This window comes from Stegostoma tigrinum, chromosome 18, assembly GCF_030684315.1.
Source record: "Stegostoma tigrinum isolate sSteTig4 chromosome 18, sSteTig4.hap1, whole genome shotgun sequence".
NCBI classification, from domain to species: domain Eukaryota; kingdom Metazoa; phylum Chordata; class Chondrichthyes; order Orectolobiformes; family Stegostomatidae; genus Stegostoma; species Stegostoma tigrinum.
In genome coordinates this window covers 36,958,810-36,985,540 of record NC_081371.1, presented here as the reverse complement: position 1 = coordinate 36,985,540, position 26,731 = coordinate 36,958,810, and the positions used below count along the sequence as shown (strand labels likewise).

General features: G+C 39.7%; 1 protein-coding gene across 6 annotated transcripts in view; it reads right to left on the bottom strand.

Moving 5' to 3' along the window:
- cped1 (cadherin-like and PC-esterase domain containing 1) overlaps positions 1-26,731 on the bottom strand; it is a 229,699-nt gene that overhangs the window by 188,661 nt on the left and 14,307 nt on the right. For all 6 annotated transcript variants that reach the window (XM_048549257.2, XM_048549259.2, XM_048549258.2 and 3 more), the window contains exon 2: positions 7,115-7,289. In XM_048549257.2, coding sequence (XP_048405214.2) covers positions 7,115-7,289 — 175 coding nt within the window. The remainder of the gene's footprint in view (positions 1-7,114; positions 7,290-26,731) is intronic.

The following is a 26,731-nucleotide window of genomic DNA, read 5'->3' as shown; positions in this document are numbered from 1 at the left end:
GGATTTAAAAGTGGACAAATCTTCAAGTTGAGATGAGTTGAATGCCAGGCTGTTATGGGAGGTGACAGAGAAAATTACAGGGGTCCTGACCCAAATTTTTAAGTCATATCTGGCCACAGGAGTGGTGCCAGAGGACAGGAAGACTTTACTTTACAAAGTAAAGAGTGGTAGAGTTAAACCAGAAAATTATAGACCAATGAGTCTAACCTCAGCGGTAGGAAAACTATGGGAGAAAATAGCAGAGGAGAAAATTAGTACCCATATAGAGAGGAAAGATTTGATCCGAGATTGTCAGCACGGCTTTGTCAGAGGAAGGTCATGCCTAACAAATCTGGTGGGTTTTTTCAAGGAGGTGACTAAGTGTTTGGATGAGGGAAGGGCAGTTGATGAAGTTTATATGGATCAGTGCTGGGTCACATTATTTGTGATATACATTAAATGATGTAGGTGAGAAGGTGGGAGGAATGACAAGCAAGTTGGTGGATGAAAAAAGATTGGAGGTGGTTGACAATGAGAAGACAGACATTAGGCTCCCGAGATGGACAGATCAGTGGCAGATGGAATTCAATCTTGATAAATATGAGGTAATATGGTTTGCAAGAGGGAAAAAGACAAGGGAGTAGTCATTGAATGGCAGGACACCAGAAAGTTCAAAGGAACAAGGGAATCTTAGAGTGCTTTCCCACAGATGCCTGAAGATATCTGGACAGCTCTGCTGACAGCAAATCCATACAAATGAGACATGGAGCTGGGAGCTGGTAATAAAAATGATGGGCGATGCTTACATTCTGAAGTTGTTGAACTCAATGTTAAGCCCTGAAGGCTTTGAAGTGCCAAAGTGAAAAATGAGGTGCTTTCTTTTATTCACGACTATCATCAATATCTAAATAAAAACTGAAAGCACTGCGGATGCTGTAAATCAGGAACAAAAACAAAGTTGCTGGAAAAGCTCAGCAGGTCTGGCAGCATCTGTGAAGAAAAAATCAGAGTTAACGTTTTGGGCCCGGTGACCCTTCCTCAGAACTGATAGCAAATTCATACATGTGAGATTGTTCTGAGGAAGGGTCACCAGGCCCAAAACGTTAACTCTGATTTTTTCTTCACAGATGCTGCCAGACCTGCTGAGCTTTTCCAGCAACTTTGTTTTTGTATCATTAATATCTATTTTGCAAACAATCAAATATTTAGAGCCTGGACTGCATTGCCTGAAAACATGATGGAGCCAGGGTCAACTGAGGCATTCAACACAGCATGAGATGATCGTTTGAATGCTGAGACATATAAAGCTATGGGCAACATACTGGAAAATAGGTTTATTACAGTTAGGTGGTCGTTTTTGACCAGCACACAGTCTTGGTGGACTAAATGGCCTATTTCTGTGCTACAGACCTCCATGAGTCTATAAATAGAAACACTATGAAGGAGGGGAAAGGCATGGGGGCATGACAGTGAGTTACAATGCCATTCAGGAGAACCAGTGCAGACATGATTGACTGAATAGCTTACTTCTGCGCTGTGACAGTTCTGTGATTTTGTGAATTGAATCTGTCTGCTTTGAATTTTCCTGCAGATCCCGAGCCACAGGTGTCAAAACAGAACAGAACGACTACACAGCAGGCAGATGGCCAATCCGAGAAAGGTCATACATTGAGGTAACACAGCTTGTTTGTAGCTCATGCTGCTGCAGTGGAATTACTAAGCTATTATGAAATTGTGGAGCAGAAAATAAAACTTCAAAATGAAGAAACTGGGCAGGGCTTTTACTAAATGGGAAGCTGAAAATAACTGATCAAGTACAGAAAACTGCAAGAGGTAATTAAACAATAATAATATAAACTGAATATCAAGTATTTATATCAGAATATTGATGTAATCCAATCATATTCTTCAAGCAGCAAAGCAGACCCATCATACTGGAGTTAAACAGGTGGAACATGACTCTATTTGTCACCCAGTTGAAATTTAGATATTAAAAACTCTGTAGCCATGAAAGAAAATGGACATCAGATTTCTGTGGAGTGTGCAATGGGGATAGGTATAGAAGGAGAATGCCACTTTTAGAGCATTGCTTACAAAAAGCAATTGTGCTAAGATAATAGTAATTTTAGTTATTTATTACAGTAAAGGTCTTAAAGTATGAAATCTTCTTGGGTCTTTCAGCTAATAACTGGAAATTAAAATTTTATTTTTAAATATTGGTCAGAAAAAATTAAATTATAGATTGCAGTCAAAAAAGATGAGGAATCATCTGATACAGAAGTTCAATGATAAGAAAAGTCAAGACATCTCCTCAGGAATTCAGTTAATATCTTAAAATTACATTTGAGAGATGGGTGATATTTTATTTATTTTTTATTCTTATATTTTACTTCCTTCTCTCTAATATCCTAAAGCTTTTAATTCCTTTTGCAGCGCCAAGTAAAATTCATTCATATTCATTCAAGGCTTGGCAATGAACTCTAGTGGGTTATCAGCTGATGCCGTTTCTATCTTTGCCAGGCATCTACATAATGCATTTTTAATAACAGTAGGATTAGGAACATGAACTCAGATGCCTGAAGAACTGAGATCAGTGTACTTAAAACTGACAGGTGACAATACCTTGAACTTTCTATTCCATAAAGCTCTGAATTATTGGGACATTTTCGGCCTCTAAAAGTACCAAGCTCTTTCACTGTACTCCAAATGTAACACTGGTCGGTGTTTGGCAGACAGGATAAAAACTAGGCCAAGGCTCATACATAGCAGAGCTCCACAATCTATGACAGTATCTGCAGGGCTACAAAGTGATGAGAACTGTCCCCTGCTCCAATCAAATTCAGTGATGCAAGAGGGAGCAAGGTTGCTAGTTCTTGCCGTACTGAAAAAGTTAATCAGTAGCAAATATTACAGAAAGTGTTTTGTTGAAAAACACAAAGATGGTGGATACACAAAGGGATCTAAACCTAGAACATGTTGTAGACCCATGAAGACAGCAAAAATTGAACAGAAATTGGGTGACAGTCTGCGTGGAGTTCTCTCTGTGTCTGAGTGGGTTTCGTGTGGCAGTCCATTTTCCTCTCACACTCCAAAGATATGCAGGTTAGCTGGATTGGCTCTACTAAAACTGGCCCATAATGTCTAGGGATGTACAGGCTAGGTGGGTTAGTTATGGTAAATATGGGGTTACGGGCATAGGGTGGGATTCTCTTTGGAGGGTCAGTACAGAATTGAAGGGCCAAATGGCCTCTATCTGCATTTCAGGGATGCTATGGATTCCATGAACATAAAATGTTTAGTTGCTTAAAAGTTCTCATGCGGATGTAGTATGTTATTGTGCAGCTTCGAGGTGGGTGGTACTGCTCATGACTCAGAAGCAACATATTAACCAGTTTTAACTTGAACAGCAAATGGAGTAATTTTATGTTCTGATTTCCGTTTCATTGCCTTGGAACTGAACATAACAACACAAAAACAATTTTTTTACTCATTTCTTTACAATCCGCTCTACAACCAAAGAAAAATATATTTCTTAATCTTAGACAGGGTGAGTAACAATTCAATCAGTTTCCAAAATAATTATGACAAACATGTGCAATGCACATGTACTGGACTCAAAACCTACAACATCCCATTTTCCAACATTATTTTTACAGCTAAAATCATGAGAAAATGAGCTGAAGAAGTTTGAAACTGGGAGACTGAAGCATCCCAATAAATAAAAATCTGCTTCAATACAGTTAAAAGCAAAATTACAAATGTACAAGTTAAAACAGACGAATAAAAATGGAAAGACTGGACAGGAAACAGTGTTATAAACTGCTTACTGATATTTATCTAACATTTTTCAAAAATTTCCTTTTTATTTTGGAGTGAATTCCCACCCTTGCCCCAAAGGAATTTTAGCAATTAAAGTTTGCTTTATTTTATCCCTACTTGAAATAAACAATATATATTTAAAATCAGCCAAATAAGTTTCACCCCCAAAAAAGAGGGACCAATCATTGAATTTATCCATGGTGGGGAGTGGAGAGGGGGTGTTGAAGAGGGTGGAGGGTGCTTGGTTTCCTTCTCTCAACAAAATGCCTTTAATACTCCCAAAACTCCACGACACATAGATCATTCTTGACCTTTTTGCAGACTTTGTTATTAGTTTGTTCACAATGAGAAATAGCTGCCATTTTGTTCAGATATAGACAATTCAGTTTTAGTTTTTCTTTTCTCTACTGCTCCACTGCAGCTGGAAATAAGAACAAGAATAACTCATATGGAACAGAGTTTATGGTCCTATGATTATATTGGCATTCTGCAGTCAGACTGTCTGCTTTTTGCCCCACACTTGCTTTTATCTTCAGTACATAGCATTTAAACATAAGTGCTTGCTTGCTCACTTTGAAAGATAGCAAAACAAAAATTTGAAGCTGTGGATACTTCAGTATTTATAGGTTTACAAAAACCCTGGTTATGAAGCTTGGTCTGCAGCCAGTAAATATTTGTGAGCAACATTCTGGATAGGCTTGGAGCTTGTAGCCTTTGGGACATATGTAACTACAACAAAGAATGCACTGTAAGTAAGCTCATGTGAAAAGAAAATGTTTGTTATGCTAACATAAACGTTTAGTTGACTGAATGCACTAGACTGAATTATTTTTAAAAATATAACAGAATTGTCGCATCTAATTTGCTGTTGTATAGGGTTATAGAAATTTTTTTGCAGAAGAGAACTATTCAATCCATGGTGCCCCTTACCAGTGCCAGTACCATCCCAGGGCACAATTATTTTCCTTCCCAAGGACTTCTCTTTAAGGCTACATTTAGATTTTCAGAGGCTACTTTTTTGCTGCCACAAACTCCTTTAGATGAATCCACCAATATCTTCAATAATTATCAGTCCCATTAAACTCAAAGCTTCAAGACCCAAGGAATGCACAAATTTCCTAGATGTCATGGTGCTTTAATGGCATAAGACAACAGTTACAAGTTAACAAAAACAAAAACTGACACTTTTTTTTTGCACATGAAAAACTGTAACCCTAAACACATCCTCCACAGGCTGGTGATGTTACAGCTACTCATCAAGCATTTCTCTAATTTTCTCCAGAATGTTAAGATAGATTCCACTTAAAGCCACTTGTGGCAATGTAGTCTATGTTTAAATAACCTTTTGGCAAATGCTCAAATGGTGAAGAGAAGAAGTCATGATAACAAGCCCAGCATACTGAAGGACCGACCTTCTGTAGAAGATTCAGAAAAGAAATGCTGTGCTTTCTGGAGAAATCTCCTTTGGGGGTAATGGCAGAACACTCTCTGCATTGCTGGTTAAGTAAGTAAATACAGAATCTCACAACCCAGGGTAAAAAGGGCTTTGGGAAGTCTGCCACCGTAAGAGCTCCTTGTGTATGTTTACTTTGCACTTGTGATCAACAACTATTTGCACTTATATAGAGTCTTAGCCACTGGCTTAAAGCTTCCTAAAATGCTCGCATGATCGTGAAATGCGTGACTTGATAATTAACTAGTTAAATTGGTACAGTATCACTATGGTACATGCCAAGTACTAAGCCTTTTGCAGGATTTTATTCCTACCTTCTCTGATCTGTCAGGTTTACTCTGGATATCAATAGCCCAAAGCAAAATATGCATATACCCAATTGTTCTTTATTAAAGCAAAATGTGGTAATAACAATAATCACAAGCTTACACATACAATGATTACAAGTAAAAGTGAACAAATGTACATGGACTTCTCTGAGGGTTAGAATGATACAGGTGATCAGCCCGGTCTGTTCCAACCTCTTGTCATTGATCAGGTGACTCCCGCTCTTGAGCTAGCTAATTATTGCTCCGAGGAACATTCAATTATCTTCCTTTCCATGCATGCAGCATGCAAAATCAATACTTGACATGGTCTAGTATTCAGAGATTGATTGATCAACCACAGGCAAATATTACAAGTGTGTTACATCTCCCACAGTAGATTGGCCTCTCACTCATTAGGAGAGCTGCTTGTTTTCTATGGAAGGAGGCTCATCTCTTGGCTTTAACGAACCTTACCCCCAGGCCAACTTGCTTATAAAGACTATTTCCTTACAACGTTCACGTCATCCAATCAATTGTATGATATTCACACAGCTCAATCCTGCAGTCAACTGCTTTGTTTTGCTATCTAACAGTCAATCACCACATCTAGTGCCCTGTATCTGGTTTTAACAGGGCTTGACCCAGACATACTGTGTCATGAATTGAGTCCATATCCTGAGTTATAACACTTAATTTAAATGTCCAATCTCTTCAGAAAACACAGAAAATACTTAAGTCACCATTCAACCAATTGACCTTTCATTATGACAGGCTTCATATGTTTCTTCCCATTTAAGCCACCCTGCAAATTTTGGGTTACTACCTACATGTTCCTTCCATTATACAGTTGGATCGCATCCAGGTTACTCCAGGTTAAATTTTTGCTGACACTTGAATGTGCTTCAATATCAAACAAATCCTGCAAATTGTGCCTCAAAGCTCACTATCAGCACAAGTACCGACTATATTAACTATTCTTGGACTCACCCAAATGGCTGATTGCCTTTACAATGTCTGTAAGGAACTACCCATGTGATAACTCAGCAAATATCTCAAATATTATGTTTAATCCATCAGGTGTAAACATCAGTTCAGGTGCTCAGTAATTGATTCATTACTCAGTAACCGTTTAGCTTTCTTGTACTTTGCCAAAGGCACTTTTGGGTAATCTATGTTCCTGTTCCCAGTTATTGATAGGTTGCATTCTCATACTCCTTCCCTGTGAGAGGCCTTCCTCTTTCTCAGCAGAGCAACTTGGGGACCTCTGAAAAAATTAAATATATAAAAATGCTACATAACTCGGATCAAACAATGAAAAAGGAAATTCTAGAATTGGCTGAAAATGAGGTGCTATTATTTCTAATTTGAACTTGGATTCTGAACTTTATTCCTCTTTCAGCTGGTCTTTGAACTGTAGAGCCAAGCAGACAGATAAAAGGCTTTTCAGCAATGTGTTAAATATGGAACTTCAGGGTTCAGACAGTCGGTTGCTTTAGAACAGGCAAGTATTTCCACTGAAAGCTTGTGCAACAGTACAAAATAAACAGTTTCTTACCATTATATTTGTAGCCCTCTTTGTAACTTGAACTTCCATTAACATCTGGAGATAGGACAAGTTCGTAACCATATTGTACAAAAATTTGTTGATATAGTCGAAGGTCAGATGCACTAATGGAATTATAGCCTCGTAGCACAACTGTTTTTTTGTGATTAATGGCATTAGGTTCAATCTGTGAAAGATAAAGAGTATACGTTTATTTTAAACATTGAACTAAAATTTCACAATGTCAGTGATATCAAGGATATGTGTTTCAGATGAGCAAAATAAGCAAACTTCAAAGGTAAAATACAGTAAGCGATTATTTGGTAACACAATGGACTAGATGACTGACTTTTCACCTTAGGACACTGGGTTTCAACCAGCCCACATTAGCAGAATGAAAATCATCTCACTGTCTGCTGGTTACAAGTGTCTAATCATTGAATCATAGAAAGTTTCATGACCAAAGGAGAAAAATGGTCATTTTGTGCATCTGCTAGCTCCTAGCCCTTGATTCTCACTTTCTATCCATTAATCTACAAGCTTCTCATCCTCAAGTGCTTACAGTTATAGAGTCTTATACTGCACTGAAACAGACCCTTCAGTCCAACTCGCCCATGCCAATCAAATTTCCTAAACTAAACTTGTCCCACTTGCCTGCGTTTGGCTCATATCCCTGTAAATGTTTCCTATTCGTGTACCTGTCCAAATGTCTTTTAAATGTTGTAACTGTAGCTGCATTGACCACTTCCTCTGGCAGTTCATTCCACATGTGAACCACCCTGTCTGTAAAAACATTGCCCCTTGGGTCCCTTTTAAATCTTTCTCTTCTCACCTAAAAAGATGCCCCTAGTTTTGAACTCCAACATCTTAGGGAAAAGATCTGTGCTATTCACCTTATGTATGCCCCCCATGATTTTATTAACCTCTATTGGGTCACCCCTCAACCTTCTATTCTCCAAGTTCGAGCCTATCCAGGTGTTCCTAAATCTAAACCCTTCCTGGCAAACCCCTGGTAAATCTTTTCTGACACCTGTCCAAGTTAACAATATCCTTCCTATAGCAGGGCGACCAGAACTGTACACAGTTCTCCAAAAGTGGCCTCACCAATGTACAACCTCAATATGACATCCCAAATCATATATTTAATGGTCCCAGCAAAGAAGATAAGCAAGCCAGATGCCTTCTTAAACACCCTGTCTACCTATCATGCAACTTTCAGCTATTTACCTAAATCCCTGTGTCTCTCTGTTCAACAACACTACCCAAGGTCCTACTATTAACTGCATGAATCCTACCCTTACATGTCCAATATCAATCTAGATCCAAGATAGTTGGTCAGATAGAAACCAGGACACCTCTTTATGGATAGAATATATTAACGACTTATTTTTAACAACTCTTTCCGGACATCAACCCTTCCCCTTGATGTCTACTTATGCAATTAATTACTGCCAATTTTATGCTTCACTACTTGAGTTACTAACCAGTTCACCCTTTCTGTTGAAGTACAACTTTGAGATATACAAATAATTCTTGAACAAAACAAATGAAAACTAAATTGGGGTGACATGGTAGCTCAGTGGTTAGCACTGCTGCTTCAAAGCACCAAGGACCTCGTTTCAATCCCACTTTCGGGCGACTCTGTGCATGGAGTTTTCTCCCTGTGTCTGGGTGGGTTTCTGCTGGATGCTCCAGTGTCCTCCCACAGTCCAAAGATGTGCAGCTTAGTTGGACTGGCTATTCTAAATTGCACATAGTGTCCAGATATGTGCAGGATTGGTAGACTAGCCAGGGGAAATGCAGGGATGGGGTAGGGGGTTGGGTCTGCATGGGATGCTTGATAGGTCCAATGGCCTCCTGCTTCCACACGATAGGGATTCTATGTTAAACAAGTCGTATATTCTCATGTTTCATGTCCGACCTTTTAATGCGACATACAAGTTAAATTTCCATATTCCACAGAATACAATTAACATTATAGCCCCGCTTTCTTCAAACAAAAATATCAAAAAATAATCTGATTAAAAGTTATGTTTGCTCATTTTATTGTAATTCCTTTTATCATCTATTGTTCTTCGTTGAGGCTGCTCAATCGTTTCTTGGAGCAAATACCTTTTTTGTGATAGTCTGACAACTGGGAAGTGGTATCAACTTAATAAAATGTGAGGCTGGATGAACACAGCAGGCCAAGCAGCATCTCAGGAGCACAAAAGCTGACGTTTCGGGCCTAGACCCTTCATCAGAGAGGGGGATGGGGTGAGGGTTCTGGAATAAATAGGGAGAGAGGGGGAGGCAGACCGAAGATGGAGACAAAAGAAGATAGGTGGAGAGGTAGGGAGGGGATAGGTCAGTCCAGGGAAGACGGACAGGTCAAGGAGGTGGGATGAGGTTAGTAGGTAGATGGGGGTGCGGCTTGGGGTGGGAGGAAGGGATGGGTGAGAGGAAGAACAGGTTAGGGAGGCAGAGACAGGTTGGACTGGTTTTGGGATGCCGTGGGTGGAGGGGAAGAGCTGGGCTGGTTGTGTGGTGCAGTGGGGGGAGGGGACGAACTGGGCTGGTTTAGGGATGCGGTGGGAGAAGGGGAGATTTTGAAACTGGTGAAGTCCACATTGATACCATTAGGCTGCAGGGTTCCCAGGCGGAATATGAGTGGCCTGCCTCCTGTGAGAAAATGGGCAGGTAAACTGCAAATATTGCTTTAAGGCAAATTCTTCAAATTTATTTATCCTGATGCCAAAAGTCATCTGTTCAATATTTTGATCAGAGAAATTAGATTTTGTAAAGGAATACTGTGATGCCTGGCTTGTGTAAACTGTAAATTTACCTGCTTCCCAAAAATATTGCCTTGTCATTTCCCATGTCGAGTTTCATTCAAGCCTTTTTTTTTAATATAGAGAGCTTGCTAAACAATAAGGATATTTTATTTGACATTGTGCTTGTGCTAAAAGTGGTTTACTGCAGCTAATGGTACAGGGAATCAGCACTCCTTTACGTGATTTTATTCCTAAACCTGAAGTGGGCAGGTCTCTCAAATTCTTTGGTCTGATTTCAATTCTTATTATTTAAAAAATCTGGGTATCATTTTAACTAATCCACTCTGCACACTAAATGTGCACCTAGTGTCTAACAAAGCACAAGAAAATAAATCTAGGACTAAAACATTTGTTACTGAGCTGAAGAGTAAGCTAGTGTAATTTCCTCTGCTTTCTCAATACCACCATCTTCTCATTGCAAATCTTTTATGTTGTGTCTAAGCTTGAAAACTTTGTTATTCTATTCAGGACAATTCATTCCATAATGTCATATTTAAAATACATATTAACACTAAAAGGTATTCTGAAACAGTTCCAATTCCTGTCAACTATTAGACTGCAAGAACATTTTAAAAAAAGCAGCAATAGGCCATCTGGCCCATCGAGCCTGCTCTGTCATTCAATAAGATAATGGCTGATGTTTTCAAGACTCAGCCCCACTTACACCTGTGCACCATAACCCTTAATTCCTTTACTGTTCAAAAATCTAACTTTGCCTTAAAAACATTCAACAAGGTCACATCAACTGCTTCACTGGATAGAGAATTCTGCAGATTCGCATCCCTTTGGGCGAAGAAGTTCCTCTTCAACTCAGTCTTAAATCTGCTCCCCCTTACTTTGAGGCTATGCCCTTAATTCTATTAGATTCGACGGTGGTATCCCCATCCTTACTCCTTTTAGCTACGATTCTCCTTTTGTACTGATGTTTGCAACCATATCAGGGTGGTCTCACATTGCCATTAATAATAGGTCACCTATTCTTTGCATTATTGCTGAAATGTCCTACTTGATCCACAAAGATTGTTGAGAATGAATGTTCTCAATTTTTTTTTGATGCTTCCGGACATCTGTTCCAAAAGCATTTGTTTTTTGAAAGTCTAATAAATGTCCTCGTTAATACATGTTCAACAACTTAGCACGAGACAATAATTTAAAGGCATGCATTGAATTAGAAATCTCCAAATAGAATTTTTGCAATTTTGCTAATAGTTGGTTAAATTCATTATTTATTCTTTGGTAGCATGCCATTTCTGATTCCTAAACATATTTAAGCCTGACCACATCTCATATGCAACTAATACAAAATCTTTCTTATGAATTTTAATACATTTCCAAACCTTCCTCATTATTTAATTGTTAAACTTTTAACTCTTAGAATACTTGACACTTGATCTTGCTTCTTGTTGTAAACAAATGCCAAGGCCAAGCCTTGTTTTATTCTTGATAAAGATATAATCCATATCCACTTCATTTTTCATTTATTGTAAGATTTAGATTCACAAAACATCAATGGAAGTCATAATCTGACACTTTGCACTTGGATTCAGCCATTCTTCACCAAAATAACTCTAATTACAACTCGCTGTACAAAATATTAGTTCTAATCTTCACCTTTAAATAACCTTGTCAATCTACATCCAAGCCAATCAGTGAGACTGAAACCAAAATATCTTTCCTTGTGGATGCAGTCTATTAACTGCTTAGTCTTAAAGCTTCTGCCATTCACTCATCCCACCTGTTATCCTTTTTGTCTACCTAGTCATTTAATTCATCAGTTAACCCCAGTCACCTGTCAGTTACTTGCTAGTTTAACATTTAACTCCATTTAAGGTTATTTGTAAAATCAGTTTCCTTCATCCTTTCAGGGTGAGCACTCCAAATCCCAATAATGCTCAACTGACAGTGGCTTTCATCATCTTAAAACTCTGACCAATAACTTCATCTTCAGTTTAAGTGACAAGGACCAATGACACAAAATTGCCTGCAACAACACCAATAAGCAAACTCAAAAGCTGCAGAGATAACCAACATCACACTGCGTGTTAAAACTTGTATTGGTGCAAGGGTGTTGGCCTAAAGTCAGAATTAAACTGTATTATAGCATGTGAAGCAGAGAGATAGGGTTAGAATTTCACTGCCCTACACTTGGCCTGGCAGTGCCACATAATAGCATTACATCACTGAAACTCTGATGGATAAAATGGTGTAAATATTTTGGACACTAGGAAAGATTTTAACCCATTCAAAACCTATCCACTTGAACACCAATAAAAGGAAAAGCTACACACTTTTTAAAAACAAATCTATGGCTAACACCATGAGAAAGAAACTAGCAATATTTTTTTAAAAATTGTGGAATTGAAAAAATTAAAACAAAACATGGTAAAATTAAGCTTTCCCATTTCTTAGAAGAAAACAATAAACTACTGAGATAGAAGGAATTTTGAAATGTGGGCATTGCTGGCTGGCTAGTACTTATTGCTCGTCCCTGGTTGCCCTTGAAAAGATGGTGGTCAGCTGCCTTCTTGAACCACTGCAGCCCACCTGTTGCGGGTTGACCCATTATGCCATTGGGGAAGGAATTCCAAGATTTTGACCCAGTGACAGTGAAGAAACAGTGATGTATTTCCAAGTCAGGAGGGTTAGTGGCTTGGTGGGAAACGTGAAGGTCGTGGTGTTCCCAAGTATCTGCTGTCCTTGTCCTTCCAAACAGAGGTGGTCATGGGTTTGGACGGTGCTGTCTGAGGATCTTTGGTAATCTGCTTAGTAGGATCAAAAGGTAAATATAGATGACGTAGACCATCTTCCTCATCTTCATTCATCTATCCATTGCAACATCTAATTGAATTATAGAGGCTCCTCTATTTTGGGCAGCAGTTTGAACCCAGCAGTTCTGGATATATTTTTTCTATTCTTTATTTATCTCTGTGTGTGTATATATCTGATAGCTGTAATATAATCTCTTCCTGTAAGTTCATAAAGTCTATGCTTCTCCGATCTTACTTCATAACAAAATCTCACAAAGGAGGGAGCAGCATTGAAGATTTTCTCCACATTTTCTCCTTAGTGAGTTGGTTCTCTATGTTCCAGAGTTTAGGATTGAATACAGTTTAAGGTAAAAACTGAAGATAGCAGTTTCATTATGATTTACTCCAATATGTGCTCTCCTATTTTGTCTATACAGTTGTAAATTCCAGCTGGCTTTATTGAGTGCTGTTGAATATTGGCTGGACTTGTTGAGTAACAAGTTTACCAATATTTCAAATTCATTCCCACTTTACCTTTTGTTCACAGCCACGTCAGGATCATGTGTCATACGGGATATTCATTTTTCCAACCTGTCTTACCAAAGGGCCAACGGTCCAAATCTTGTTTTGCTAATGTTAGCCACAATGTTATACATGACCAGCATCAAAATTACGTAAGAAGATCAATGAGAAACTTTACAGGCAACTAGAGCAGAATTTGATGGCAATATTCTTTGTGTCAGCGAGTATCTGTAGAAAGAGAAACAGCTTGGCCAGGGCGCTTACACATCGCTCAGCGTACATATTATATCCTTGGCCAGTCTTGGCCTGAGAATGAGTCATGGTTTCCCTAACAAGAACTATTTTTTCCTTCATCAAACCTGGTCTGTCTGACTTAATCTGAACCAGTTTCAGGCACAGCTTGTGTTAGAGTCACTGTTGATCCTCTACTAGTAATCCAACATTATAACTAATCAGAATTTATTTGATTTTTCCCAAACAACTTCTTCTTCGCAAAGTCTGAAGTTAAAGCAGGACCCCATTAATAAACCTAACCTTTCCACTACTTGACATCTTGACTTGACAAAGGCTGTCTTTTATGAAACAGTGCAGCTAATATTCTACTAGTAATTGTGTGAGGTGTGTCATGATAAATAAAAATAATCACTAGTTTGTGATTCAAAGTTGTCTAACATTTCTTCCAGTTTGTGTCTGCTTTTGTTCAATAAGAGCACACCAACAATTTGTAGTGTGTACACTTCTGCTCTATTTAAAGCAGAATGATATAGTGGAATGCTAATGTGCTTTTAGCTCATTCATTTTCATGAAATGTGAAAACTCTTCTGAACAAAACTGAGGTCCACTATCAGATGACATTTCTTCTCGGACCTATAAACAGCAAGCAAATTACACATTTCTAAAGTTTTGCTTGTTTATAAACGAGCATCAGATACACTCCAACCCACTTGGAATGACTATCGATCACAGTGAATAGCAATTGGCCTTCAGCTTCTGAAAAATAAATGTGCAGTCTCTACCACAATCTAGCTGGCCAATTCCATGGTTACAAAATTACTGATAGTGTTTTTTTTTAATTACACTTGGCACGCTCATCACTGTTTCTCTGTGTCTTCTATGTTCTTAATCTATCTCTAGCCAAAAAGATGCCTTCTTGCTAGATTCTGATAAAGTAACACTCATTGTTGATCATGATGATCATATAGCAAGTGACCAATATCTTTCTGAAATTACAACTTCAGCTCACCACATAACAATCTTTATTAACTGTCAATTCATTCTTATGGATAAATAAAAGACACTGTTTTTAATCCAGTCTCCGTGATGGCCAATCATTTTTGATATAGCTGTAAACTCTTGAGATTGTGGGGTCCCAACGAGTGGCCTTACCAATGCCAGCTGCTTTGACTGGTAAATCATCCACGTATGAAAAGAAAAATACATCCTTCCCGTTGAATTCTATGTTGGATGCAGCTGGTAATCTAGTGTTCAATGACCTTGCAATCATCTGAATGTAATGTAATAGATAGACAAAATCAAAGCTCAGCTCTGCATTTGAGCAGCCGTTAGAGGTGGTACTGAAGCATTTAGATTCAGCATAGCTGTCAATGGCTTATGTTCAATCTTGATTGTAAAACTATGACCATATGAGTATTTATGGAATCTTCAAAAACCGTGCTGCGAGTGTAACTTCAGAAGAGCAGGAAGGCTGACGAATCGGGCCTGGACCCATCTTCTGAAGAAGGATCTAGGCCCGAAACATCAGCCTTCCGGTTTCTCTGATGCTGCTTGGCCTGCTGTGTTCATCCAGCTCTGCACCTTGTTATCTTAAGATTCTCCATCATCTGCAGTTCCTAAAATCTCCAACAGAGGATCATCAGGTTTGTTGTTTGTGGAATTACTTTGCCTGTCTATTATGTGATGCTTACACTGCTTGGGACATAAGCAGTCTAGTGTTGCGGCTTCAGTAGGTTCACACTTCATTTTTAGGCATGCCTTCTTGCACTCTTCTTTGAAACCAAGTTGATTACCTTGCCTAATGGCAATGATTGAATATAGTGTACATCAGGCCATGAGGCTGCAGATTATGTTTGAGCATAGTTCTGCTGCTAATGGTTCACAGACCCTCACTGATGCACAGTCGTGAGTTGCAGGATCTAGTCAAAGTCCATCTCACTTAGCACAGTGATGGTGTCACACAACACAATAAATAGAATTCTTAACATGAAGGTGAAACATGATCTTCACAGGACTCTATGGTAATCACTCATACAGATTCATCTGTCACAGCCAGACTAATGAGGATGAGGTCAAATATGTTTTCCCTGTGCTCCTGAGATGCTGCTTGGCCTGCTGTGTTCATCCAGCTCCACACTTTGTTATCTATGTTTTCCCTGTTGTTTCTTTCAATACCTGCCACATACCTGTTGTAGCTTCTATATCTGTTAGGACTAGGCTAATCATACTGCTGCCAAATGACTCTTGATGATGGAAATTGAAGTCCCCCACCAAGAGTACATTCTGCTTCCATTTAGCACTTCCTTCAAATGGTTTTCAATACGGAGGAGTTTGTTCAGCAGTCAGTGGGAGTGCAGCATGTAGTAATCAACAGGAGATTTTCTTTCCCATATTTGATCTGATGCCACTAGACTTCATGGAATTTGGAGTCAATGTTGAGGTCTGCCAGGGAAATTCCCTTCTGACTACGGACCACTGTGTCACCACCTCACCAATGATGACAATGGGCATTGTATATAAGTATAATTGCACGAAAATGATTATGTCAGGCTTTTGCTTGAACTAGCCGATGTAATATCTCTCCCAGTTTTGGCATTATCCCACCCACATTGGTGACAAGGATATTGCAGGGTCAACTGGCCTGAATCTGCTGTTGAAATTTCTGATGCCAAGGTCAATGACTGACCTGTCTAGGTTCATTCCTAATTTGAGACTTTTTAGCAGTTTGATATAACTGTGGCTTGCTAGGCCATTTCAAAAGGCAGTTAAGAGTCAACTGCATTGCTGGGCCTGGGATCACGTACAGATCCAACCAGTTAAGGATGACAGATTTTGTCTCCCCAAGGACATTAGTGAACCAGGTGAATTTTTATGACAATTGACAATGGTGGTCAGTGAACTTCTAAATCCATGGTGGAATTCAAACCCAGGTGACCCCAGAACATTTCTTGAATTGCTAGATTATTGGTCCATTGATAATATCAAAACATCATTGCCTCCACTTAATGTTTCTGGACATATTGTAGCATACAAGCATTTTCCACCTTCTAATTTCTTTTACACAAACTGAATGCATTGCCACACACCATTGACCAAAACCATGGAGCAAACCCGCTCAAAAGTTCAACGGATACAATAATGTTGCAAGTTTTGTATCAATTTACCAGAATCATTCATTAGACCCAACGAGGTCTGAGCTCAGAAATATTCTGATGGTGTGGCATATTTCTTACTGCTTGACTTTATCCTGGGTATGATGTAACATATCTTTGCCTACACTATGACTCAAATACTCTAAATAATTTTGAAATAATTCACATTTGACTGCCTTTGCCTGAGCTCCAAACAGTAGATCGAGTTCCGGAACCAAGAGGTTATGGTGAAGCTGTACAAAACTCTAGTGCGGCCGCACTTGGAGTGTCGTGTACAGTTCTGGTCACCGCATTATAAGAAGGATGTGGAAGCTTTGGAAAGGGTGCAGAGGAGATTTACTAGGATGTTGCCTGGTATGAAGGGAAGATCTTGCGAGGAAAGGCTGAGGGACTTGAGGCTGTTTTCATGAGAGAAGAAGGTTGAGAGGTGACTTAATTGAAACATATAAAATAATCAGAGGGTTAGATAGTGTGGATAGGGAGAGCCTTTTTCCTAGGATGGTGACGGCAAGCACGAGGGGGCATAGCTTTAAATTGAGGGGTGAAAGATATAGGACAGATGTTAGAGGTGGTTTCTTTACTCAGAGTAGTATGGGAATGGAACGCTTTGCCTGCAACGGTAGTAGATTCACCAACTTTAGGTACATTTACGTCATCATTGGATAAGCATATGGACGTACATGGAATAGTGTAGGTTAGATGGGCTTGAGATTGGTATGACAGGTCAGCACAACATCAAGGGCCGAAGGGCCTGTACTGTGCTGTAATGTTCTATGTTCTATGTTAGAACATAGAACATAGAACATAGAACAGTACAGCACAGAACAGGCCCTTCAGCCCACAATGTTGTGCCGACCATTGATCCTCATGTAAGCACCCTCAAATTTCTGTGACCATATACATGTCCAGCAGTCTCTTAAATGACCCCAATGACCTTGCTTCCACAACTGCTGCTGGCAATGCATTCCATGCTCTCACAACTCTCTGCGTAAAGAACCTGCCTCTGACATCCCCTCTATACTTTCCACCAACCAGCTTAAAACTATGACCCCTCGTGCTAGCCATTTCTGCCCTGGGAAATAGTCTCTGGCTATCAACTCTATCTATGCCTCTCATTATCTTGTATACCTCAATTAGGTCCCCTCTCCTCCTCCTTTTCTCCAATGAAAAGAGACCGAGCTCAGTCAACCTCTCTTCATAAGATAAGCCCTCCAGTCCAGGCAGTATCCTGGTAAACCTCCTCTGAACCCTCTCCAAAGCATCCACATCTTTCCTATAATAGGGCGCCCAAAACTGGACGCAGTATTCCAAGTGCGGTCTAACCAAAGTTTTATAGAGCTGCAACAAGATCTCACGACTCTTAAACTCAATCCCCCTGTTAATGAAAGCCAAAACACCATATGCTTTCTTAACAACGCTGTCCACTTGGGTGGCCATTTTAAGGGATCTGTGTATCTGCACACCAAGATCCCTCTGTTCCTCCACGCTGCCAAGAATCCTATCCTTAATCCTGTACTCAGCTTTCAAATTCGACCTTCCAAAATGCATCACCTCGCATTTATCCAGGTTGAACTCCATCTGCCACCTCTCAGCCCATCTCTGCATCCTGTCAATGTCCCGCTGCAGCCTACAACAGCCGTCTACACTGTCAACGACACCTCCGACCTTTGTGTCGTCTTCAAACTTGCTGACCCATCCTTCAATTCCCTCGTCCAAGTCATTAATAAAAATTACAAACTGTAGAGGCCCAAGGACAGAGCCCTGTGGAACTCCACTCACCACTGACTTCCAGGCAGAATATTTTCCTTCTACTACCACTCGCTGTCTTCTGTTGGCCAGCCAATTCTGTATCCAAGCAGCTAAGTTCCCCTGTATCCCATTCCTCCTGACCTTCTGAATGAACCTACCATGGGGAACCTTATCAAATGCCTTACTGAAGTCCATATACACCACATCCACAGCTCGACCCTCATCAACCTTTCTAGTCACATCCTCAAAAAACTCGATAAGGTTTGTAAGGCATGACCTACCCCTCACAAAGCCGTGTGAATGTATTTGATCAAGCCATGCTCTTCCAGATGGTTATAAATCTTATCCCTCAGAATCCTTTCTAACACCTTGCAGACGACAGACGTGAGATTTACCGGTCTATAATTGCCGGGGATTTCCCTATTTCCTTTCTTGAAGAGAGGAATTACATTTGCCTCTCTCCAGTCCTCAGGTACGACTCCAGTGGAGAGCGAGGATGCAAAGATCTTCGCAAGTGGCGAAGCAATTGCATTTCTCGCTTCCCAAAGCAGCCGAGGACAAATCTGATCCGGGCCTGGCGACTTGTCAATCTTAATGTTTGACAAAATTTTCAGCACATCAGCTTCGTCTATCTCTATCCATTCCAGCATGCACACCTGCTCTTCAAAGGTTTCATTCACTACAAAGTTGGTTTCTTTCGTAAAGACACAAGCAAAAAACTCATTTAGGGCTTCCCCTACCTCCTCAGGCTCCACACACAAGTTCCCTATGCTATCCCTGATCGGCCCTACTCTTTTATGTTCTTCAGCCTGTCGTCATGGGCCTGCCTGTTTGAAGTTGAAGTATGTCGTCTAAATAACACATGACTCTCTGAATTTCTCAAAAAATAGATTCATTATTGCTTGAAAAATTCCATGGGTTTTAAGAAACAATAAATGGTAGCCTGTGAGAATGAACTAGCCCATGTGGATATTGATATTCAGATATGATTTCAACTCATTGTCTCATTCAAACTGCAGATAGGCATTTGTCAGATCTAATTTTGCAGAAGATCTGGCCTTCTGACAATATTAAGAACAAAATCCAGGTCATTTGACAAATTATTGGGTGTATTATATTCCAGTACCTGATTTACAGTTACCATATTTTGCATTTCATCTCATATAAATTTGAACACTCAGAAAAAGCTTGATGCTATCAATCACTCAAAGTATGACTACAAATATTGTTACACATAAATATATGAGAATTACTGCATCTGTACAAGCATTTATACAAGTAGGGAATCCTTTATTGAAAAACTTCAGTAACAACTGATTATTGCATAAAATGTACTTATGCTTTTTGAATACAATCATCATTACAGATTCATTCAGGTCTGTTCGAGCCCTTTGGAAAAAGCTTTGCTTCTTTACCATATTGAAGTTTTTATTCCAAAGGACTCAAATTCAGTGTGTCTACAGGTCCATTCAGATCTGTTTGAATCCATTTTTAAAGGTCTTTCGTTTTCAGAAGTGTAGATAAAGGGTTAGATTAGATTCCCTACAGTGTGGAAACAGGCCCTTCAGCCCAGCAAGTCCACACCACCCCTTGAAGCATCCCACCCAGACCCATTCGCCTATAACCCACACACGCCTGAACACTACGGGAAATTTAACATGGCCAATCCACCTACCCTGCACGTCTTTGGACTGTGGGAGGAAACTGGAGAACCTGGAGAACGTGCAAACTCCACACAGACAGTTACCTGAGGCCGGAATCGAACCCGAGTCCCTGGCACTGTGAGGCTGCAATGCTAACCACTGAGCCACTGTGCCGCCCTGGATCTCCAAACTGCATTAATTTTGATTTGACGTTTTAACATGCATAAAAATGTAACTGATATAAAGATTCAGTTGCGTATCAGGTTTCAGAACAGTAAGCAAAATGGCAAATTTGGCTCAAAATAGGATTTGCAGAAGGTGTGTATTTAGTTGCAATGGATTGGTGAAAACACTGCTAACATCTCTGAGTGTCGAGTGCAAGGCAGAATGAAGAAAGTTTTACAACAAGTTTCTTTTTCTTCAATTTCTGAACATAAACAGTTTTTGTCATACAGCTATGAAAACATAGCTCTGTTTAAACAATCTGCCTGCCAAAATATTATATGCCTGATTCCAGTGTCCTCTGCTCAAGGATTATTATAAATTGTGCTGATGTTTCATGATCTCAAATACTTTCTGTTGAATTGTTCAGAACTTGCCCCTTGACTTTAAAGTTAGCTAATGGCTGAAGATCCTGTATCTGCCTCAAAAGGTGTCAAATTAAGTGGACTGTGTTCCAAAGCTAAGAAAAACCTCTTTTCAACCCTTTAAGTAATCGAGGATAGTGCAGACTGTCAAATACCAATAGGTGTCTGAAGAAGGGTCCAGACCCGAAATGTCAGCTTCCCTGCTCCTCTGATGCTGCTTGGCCTGCTGTGTTCATCCAGCTCTACACCTTGTTATCTCACCAATAGGCTGAATATTTTAATATTATCTGGGTTAGTCAAAAGATTAGATCAGTCAAAAAATAGTCTAATCTTTTGTCACTTAGAACTCACACAAATGGCTGGATTCTAGATTCAACATATACTTCTTAAAAATAACTTGGCCAAAATTTTGCTCAATAAAGAACATTATAGATATACATTTTTCTTGTTGTCCACTTGTACTTACCATCATCATATCTGGCAAACTCTATCCCATATTATTTCTACAGTTTATATGTTCTAAATTGTAATTTATGTTATTACCCATTTATGTAGGCTATAGCACATGGCATCATTATTTGAAACTGGGACTATTTTTTCCATCCATATGTAAAAGAAAATTTAAAATTAACGAAACTTTTTGGGTTTTAAAACTAGAGGAATATATATGAAGAAGAGGATGACTTTATTGTCTTTTTAGTTAATTTGCTTATTAAAAGCAGCATTAGCTCATAATCTTTTGTCACGTTGACTCTCTGTGTCTTTACTTGTACCAACTCAGGTTTCAGCAGCACCCCTGTGCCCACTGACCTTTATTGCATCCCAGTTGAGGAGTAATTCGAATTTAAAATTTTCACCTTGTTTTCAAATGTCTTCATCGTCTGCCCTTCCCGTCTCACCTGTCCCCCCAATCCATATTTGTAACTTGTTTTAGCTACTCAACCTTCGAAAAGAAAGACAGGCCGGAGAACTAAATATTCCCAGATACAAAATGTTCACAGATGATATAGAGGGAAATAGTTCAGGTGTCTTAGTCTGGGATCTGGACAAATCAGATCCCAGACTAACACCTGGCTTGACCTATTATGCTTTGATTTGTATTAATTTACTGATGTTTCTCACTGAAACATAAGCACACAATGCTGCAGTTTTTCTGTAACTATAAAAGAGAGCTTTAATAACAAAATAAATGAACGTGGAATAAATTAAATGATCTACTTATAACACAATTTCAAAGATATTTAAAAACACAGCAAAAGTGCAATCCCAAAACAGTCCTTTATAAAATTCAGGATTGTTCATCCTTATTAAACATTTCACCAGACCCAAAAAGTTAACTTTGATTTTTTTCTTCACAGGTGCTTCCAGACCTGCTGAGCTTTTCCAGCAACTTCTGATTTTGTTTCTTTAATCTGCCCTTCCACCTTCAACATTTTTACTCATATGCACCCAGATCCCTCTGCACCCACACGCTTTTAAAATTGTATCCTTTGTACTGTATAGCCCTTAATTAATTGCAGCAATCCAGCTGCAGGTACATCAGTTAGTGTGTTATGGAGACATTGGTATGTGGGGATAGGAGGAGGGAGCCGGGTTAGTGTTCTTCCAAGAAGATACGGGGAAGAATTGTGAATGAGGGAAGCAAATGCAAGATCAGTTATTGGTACTAACCTGGAATAATATCTCAGTCCGGGCTGTCTAGGTCTACTGGCCATAAGACAAAAAGATAAAGGAGCAGAACAAGGTCATTCAGCCCATCAAGTCTGCTCTGCCATTCAATCATGTTTCGCAATCCTATCCGCCTTCACCCATTAACCCTTGATTATTTTACTAATTAAGAACTTATCATTCTTGATGTTAAAGTCAGTCAATTACTTGGCCTCCAAAGACTTCTGCAGCAGTGAGTTCCATAGATTCACCACCCTCTGACTGAAGGACTTCCTCCTTATGTCGTTTCTAAGTGAGATAAGAAGGCTGCATCCTCAGATGCTAGTCTCTCCTACTAATGCAAACATCTTCTCAATGTCCACTCTTCCAGGCCTCTCCGTTTTCTGGAAGTTTCAATCAGATCCCCCCTCATTCTTCTAAAATCCATCAAGTGATTATAAACAATTGGGGTGAAGTGATTATAGACAGCTGGGATCAAGTGAATTCCTTGAGGCGTATGAGTGTGTAGAGTACACTTAAGAGGGAAATCAGGAGGGCAAAAAGGGGACATGAGATAGCATTGGCAGATAGGGTTAAAGAGAATCCAAAGAGATTCTACAAGTATACGAAAGGCAAAAGATAACTAGGAGAGAATATTAAAGATCAATGAAGCTGTCTATGTATGGAACAACAGGTGGTAGGTGAGACCTTAAACAAATATTTCTCACTAGTATCTACCGTGCAGAAAGATATGGAAGCTAGGGAATTCGGGAAAATAAATAGTTATGTTCTTATAAAGAGTCCACATTACATAAGGGGAGGGGCTAGAGATCTTAAAATGCAAACTATAGATGAATCTCTGGGATCTGATCAAGTATATTGCGGGACATTGTGGAAGGCTAGAGAAGAAATTGTGGCGTCCCTAGCAGGGATATTTGTATCATCAACCATCACGGGCAAGTTTCTGGAAGACTGGAGGGTGGCTAATGTTGTGCCACTATTTAAGAGAGGCTGCAAGGAAAAACTAGGGAACTACAAACTAATATCAGTGGTGGGTAACTCATTGGAAGGGACTCTGAGAGACAGGATCTACTTTGTCCCTGGCAGCTCATTCCATAAAAACATCATGCCCTGTGGAAAGGCACGGACTGCTTAGGTATAGTCAGCTTTGTGCATGGGAAATCGTGCATCACGAAATTGATTGAATTTTTTGAAGAGGTAGCCAAGAAGATAGATGAAGGCAGAACCGTAGACACTGTCTACATGGATTTTAGCAAACCCTTCAACAAGGTTCCACATGATAGATTGGTCAGTAAAGTTCGATCACATGGGGTCCAGGGAGAGCTAGCCAATGAATACAAAGTTGGCTTGATGGTAGGGGACAGAAGGTAGTGATAGAGAGTTGTTGTACAGACTGGAGGCTTGTGACCAGTGGTGTGCTGTGAGGACTGGCGCTAGGTCCCCTGTTGTTCATCATTTATAAACAATTTGAATGTGAATATAGAAGGCATGGCTAATATGTTTGTGGATGACAACAAAATTGTTGGTGAGTAAACAGTGAAGAAGCTTATCTAAGAGTACAATGGGATCTTAATCAACTGGGCCAGTGGGCTGAGGAATGGCAGATGGAGTTTAATTTAGATAAATGCAAAATGTAGCATTTCATTAAGACAAGCCAAAGCTGGACTTAGAAAATTAATGGTAGGGTCCCAGGGAGTGTTGTCAAACAGAGAAACCTGGGCAGGGAGAAGGTACATAGTTCTTTGAAAGTGGCATCCCAGGTAGCCGGGGGTGTGGTGGGGGGAGGTGGTAGTGAAGAAGGCATTTGGCATACATGCCTTCATCAGCAAGAGCACTGAGTACAGGAGCTGCAATAGCATGTTACAGCTGTATAAGACAATGGTAAGGCCATATCTGGAGTACTGCATACAATTCTGATCACCCTGCTATAGGAAGCATGGGCGCAAAAGGATTTACAAGGGTGTTACCGAGACTGGAAGGTTTGAGTTAAAAGGAGAGACTGAATAGACTGGGACTTCACTCCCTGTAGCACAGGGGCCTGAGGGGTGACCTTATTGGGGTTTATAGAATCATGAGGGGCATAGAAAAGATGAATGGCCATGGATGTTTTCCAGGGTAGTACAGTCCACAACTGGTGGGCATAGGTTTAAGGTGAGAGGGGAAAGATTTTAAAGGGACCTGGGGGGGGCAACTTTTTCACTTGGGGGTGGTGTTTTTATGGACTAAACTGCCAGGGAAATTGGTAGAAGTGGGCACAATTACAACATTTAAAAGACATTTGGACAAGTACATGGATAGAAAGGTTTAGTGAGATATAGGCCAAACATGTGCAAACTAGTTCAGTTTATGAACTTAGTTGGCATGAATGAGGAGCTGAAGGGCCTCAATTTGTGCTGTTTGACAATGAGTACTGAACCAGAATGGCCAACCACTACTCATATGACAAACATATCATCCCTGGGATCATTCCTGTAAACTTCCTCTGGACCTCCTCCAATGCTAGCATATCCTTTCTCAGGATCAAAACTGCTCACAATATTCGACATGGTCTGACCACAACCTTACACAGTCTCAGGAATCATCTCTGCTCTTATACTCTGGCACTCGTTAAATGAATGCCTTCCTAACTGGCAACTGAACCTGCATGTTAACCTTAAGAGAATCCTTTGGTGCTTCAGATTTTTGAAGCTATTCCCCATTTAGAAAATAGTCTATGCCTCTATTTGCCCTACCAAAATGCAAAACCTCACACTTTCTCACATTGTATTCTAATTGCTGCTTCTTTGCCCGCTCTCCCAGCTTGTCCAAGACCTTCCACAGCATCCTGCTTCCTTAATGCTATTTGTCCCTCCACCTATCTTTGTGACATCTGCAAACTTAGCAACAATGCCTTAGTTCATCCATCCAGATCATTCATGTATAATGTGTACAGTTGTGCTCCCAAAATTGTCACCTGCGGAACTCTACTTGTCACTGGTTTCCATTCTGAAAAGGCCTGTTAATCCCACTCTCTGCCTTCTGCCAGTCAGCCAATCCTCTATTCATGCCAGTACCTTGCCCCAACGCCATGGGATCTTACCTTATTTAGCTGCTACCTGTGCAGTACATTTTCAAAGGCCTCTGGAAATCCAAGCAGATCACTTCCACGGATCTCCTTTGACTGATATGCTTGTTACTTCCTCAAATAATGTTAATAGATTTTTCAGGCATGACCTCCCATTGACAAAGCTGTGTTGACTCAGCCCTATCTTACCATGCATAGCCTCACAAACAGGATGGTAGGAATGATAGTAAGGAGCGGGAATGGAGGAGGAGCGGTCTGGACTATGACAGGAATTCCACCGAGGGTTTGGGTGATGGGAGTGTGTGGGATTTCCATATTGGGAACCTGAATCCTGGGTGAGGCCTACTACTATTGGCCACTTCATATTGTCAGGCTTTACCCAAAGGAAGTGATACTGTCTCTCCAGACAGTAGGGAAGATCTCTGTCAGCTGATTCTATTTCATTCTATGGTATCTGTGTTTCTCTAATTCTGGTCTCATGAGACCTCTCGATTATAACTGTTCCATTATTAGTGGCTTAGGTCCTAAACTCTGGAATTCCCTTTCTAAGCCTCAATGCTTTTCTCTCTCTCTTTTCTCTTTTAAGAAGTTACTTTAAACTTCCTTGCTCAAGATTTTGAACATCTGCCTAATATCAAATTTATTTGGATTACTATCAAATTTTGCATGACAAATCTTCTGTGAAGAGCCACGTGACATTTTATTAAACTAAAACACTATCACTATTTCTGTATCTTATAACAAATTGAAATGTAACATTTATTTTAGAAAAAATCTCAACAGGAATGATTGTACTGTGAATAGCATCTTTTTCATAAGTTGCTCACCCTAACGACTTCGAACCTAAATTGAAAGTGACCCCAAGTATAGCAGAAGTATATTTGCTTTGTCTCAAATAGGTACTTTTCAAATGTTAACATAGCCAGCAATTTCAATCTATGTCATGAGATCTATTCATGACTGGCTCAAGAACAAAAGTTTCCATTGCACTGAGTATGATGAACTATTTTGGATGCTTGCTTGTTTGTCCTTTAAGCCCCCTAACATTTGCCCACACCGAAGTGATCAATCTCTGTAATGAATCTGGATATGCATATTCTTGAACAGCCAGATGTAACCCCACTGTCCTGCATTCTATCAGAAAACTTTTGTCACTCTCTTTTAAACAATTTTAAATTGTTACTGCATGTTGGTAATATGATTACATTTTGGACCACAATCAAATGTAACAGTGCCCAGAAATTAATATGACTGTCATGCAACAAGCTTGACTGAACTATCCTATGACTGCCACATAAAATGTTTACCAAGTCAATCACTAATATAAGCTCTTACATAAGCTAACCTTATTATTGTAGCATATTTGCTTCATCTGCTTTTTTGAAGTTATCCCATATATGGTGTTTGGTTTCATCTAATCATTATAACATACTACAACAGCTCATTGATT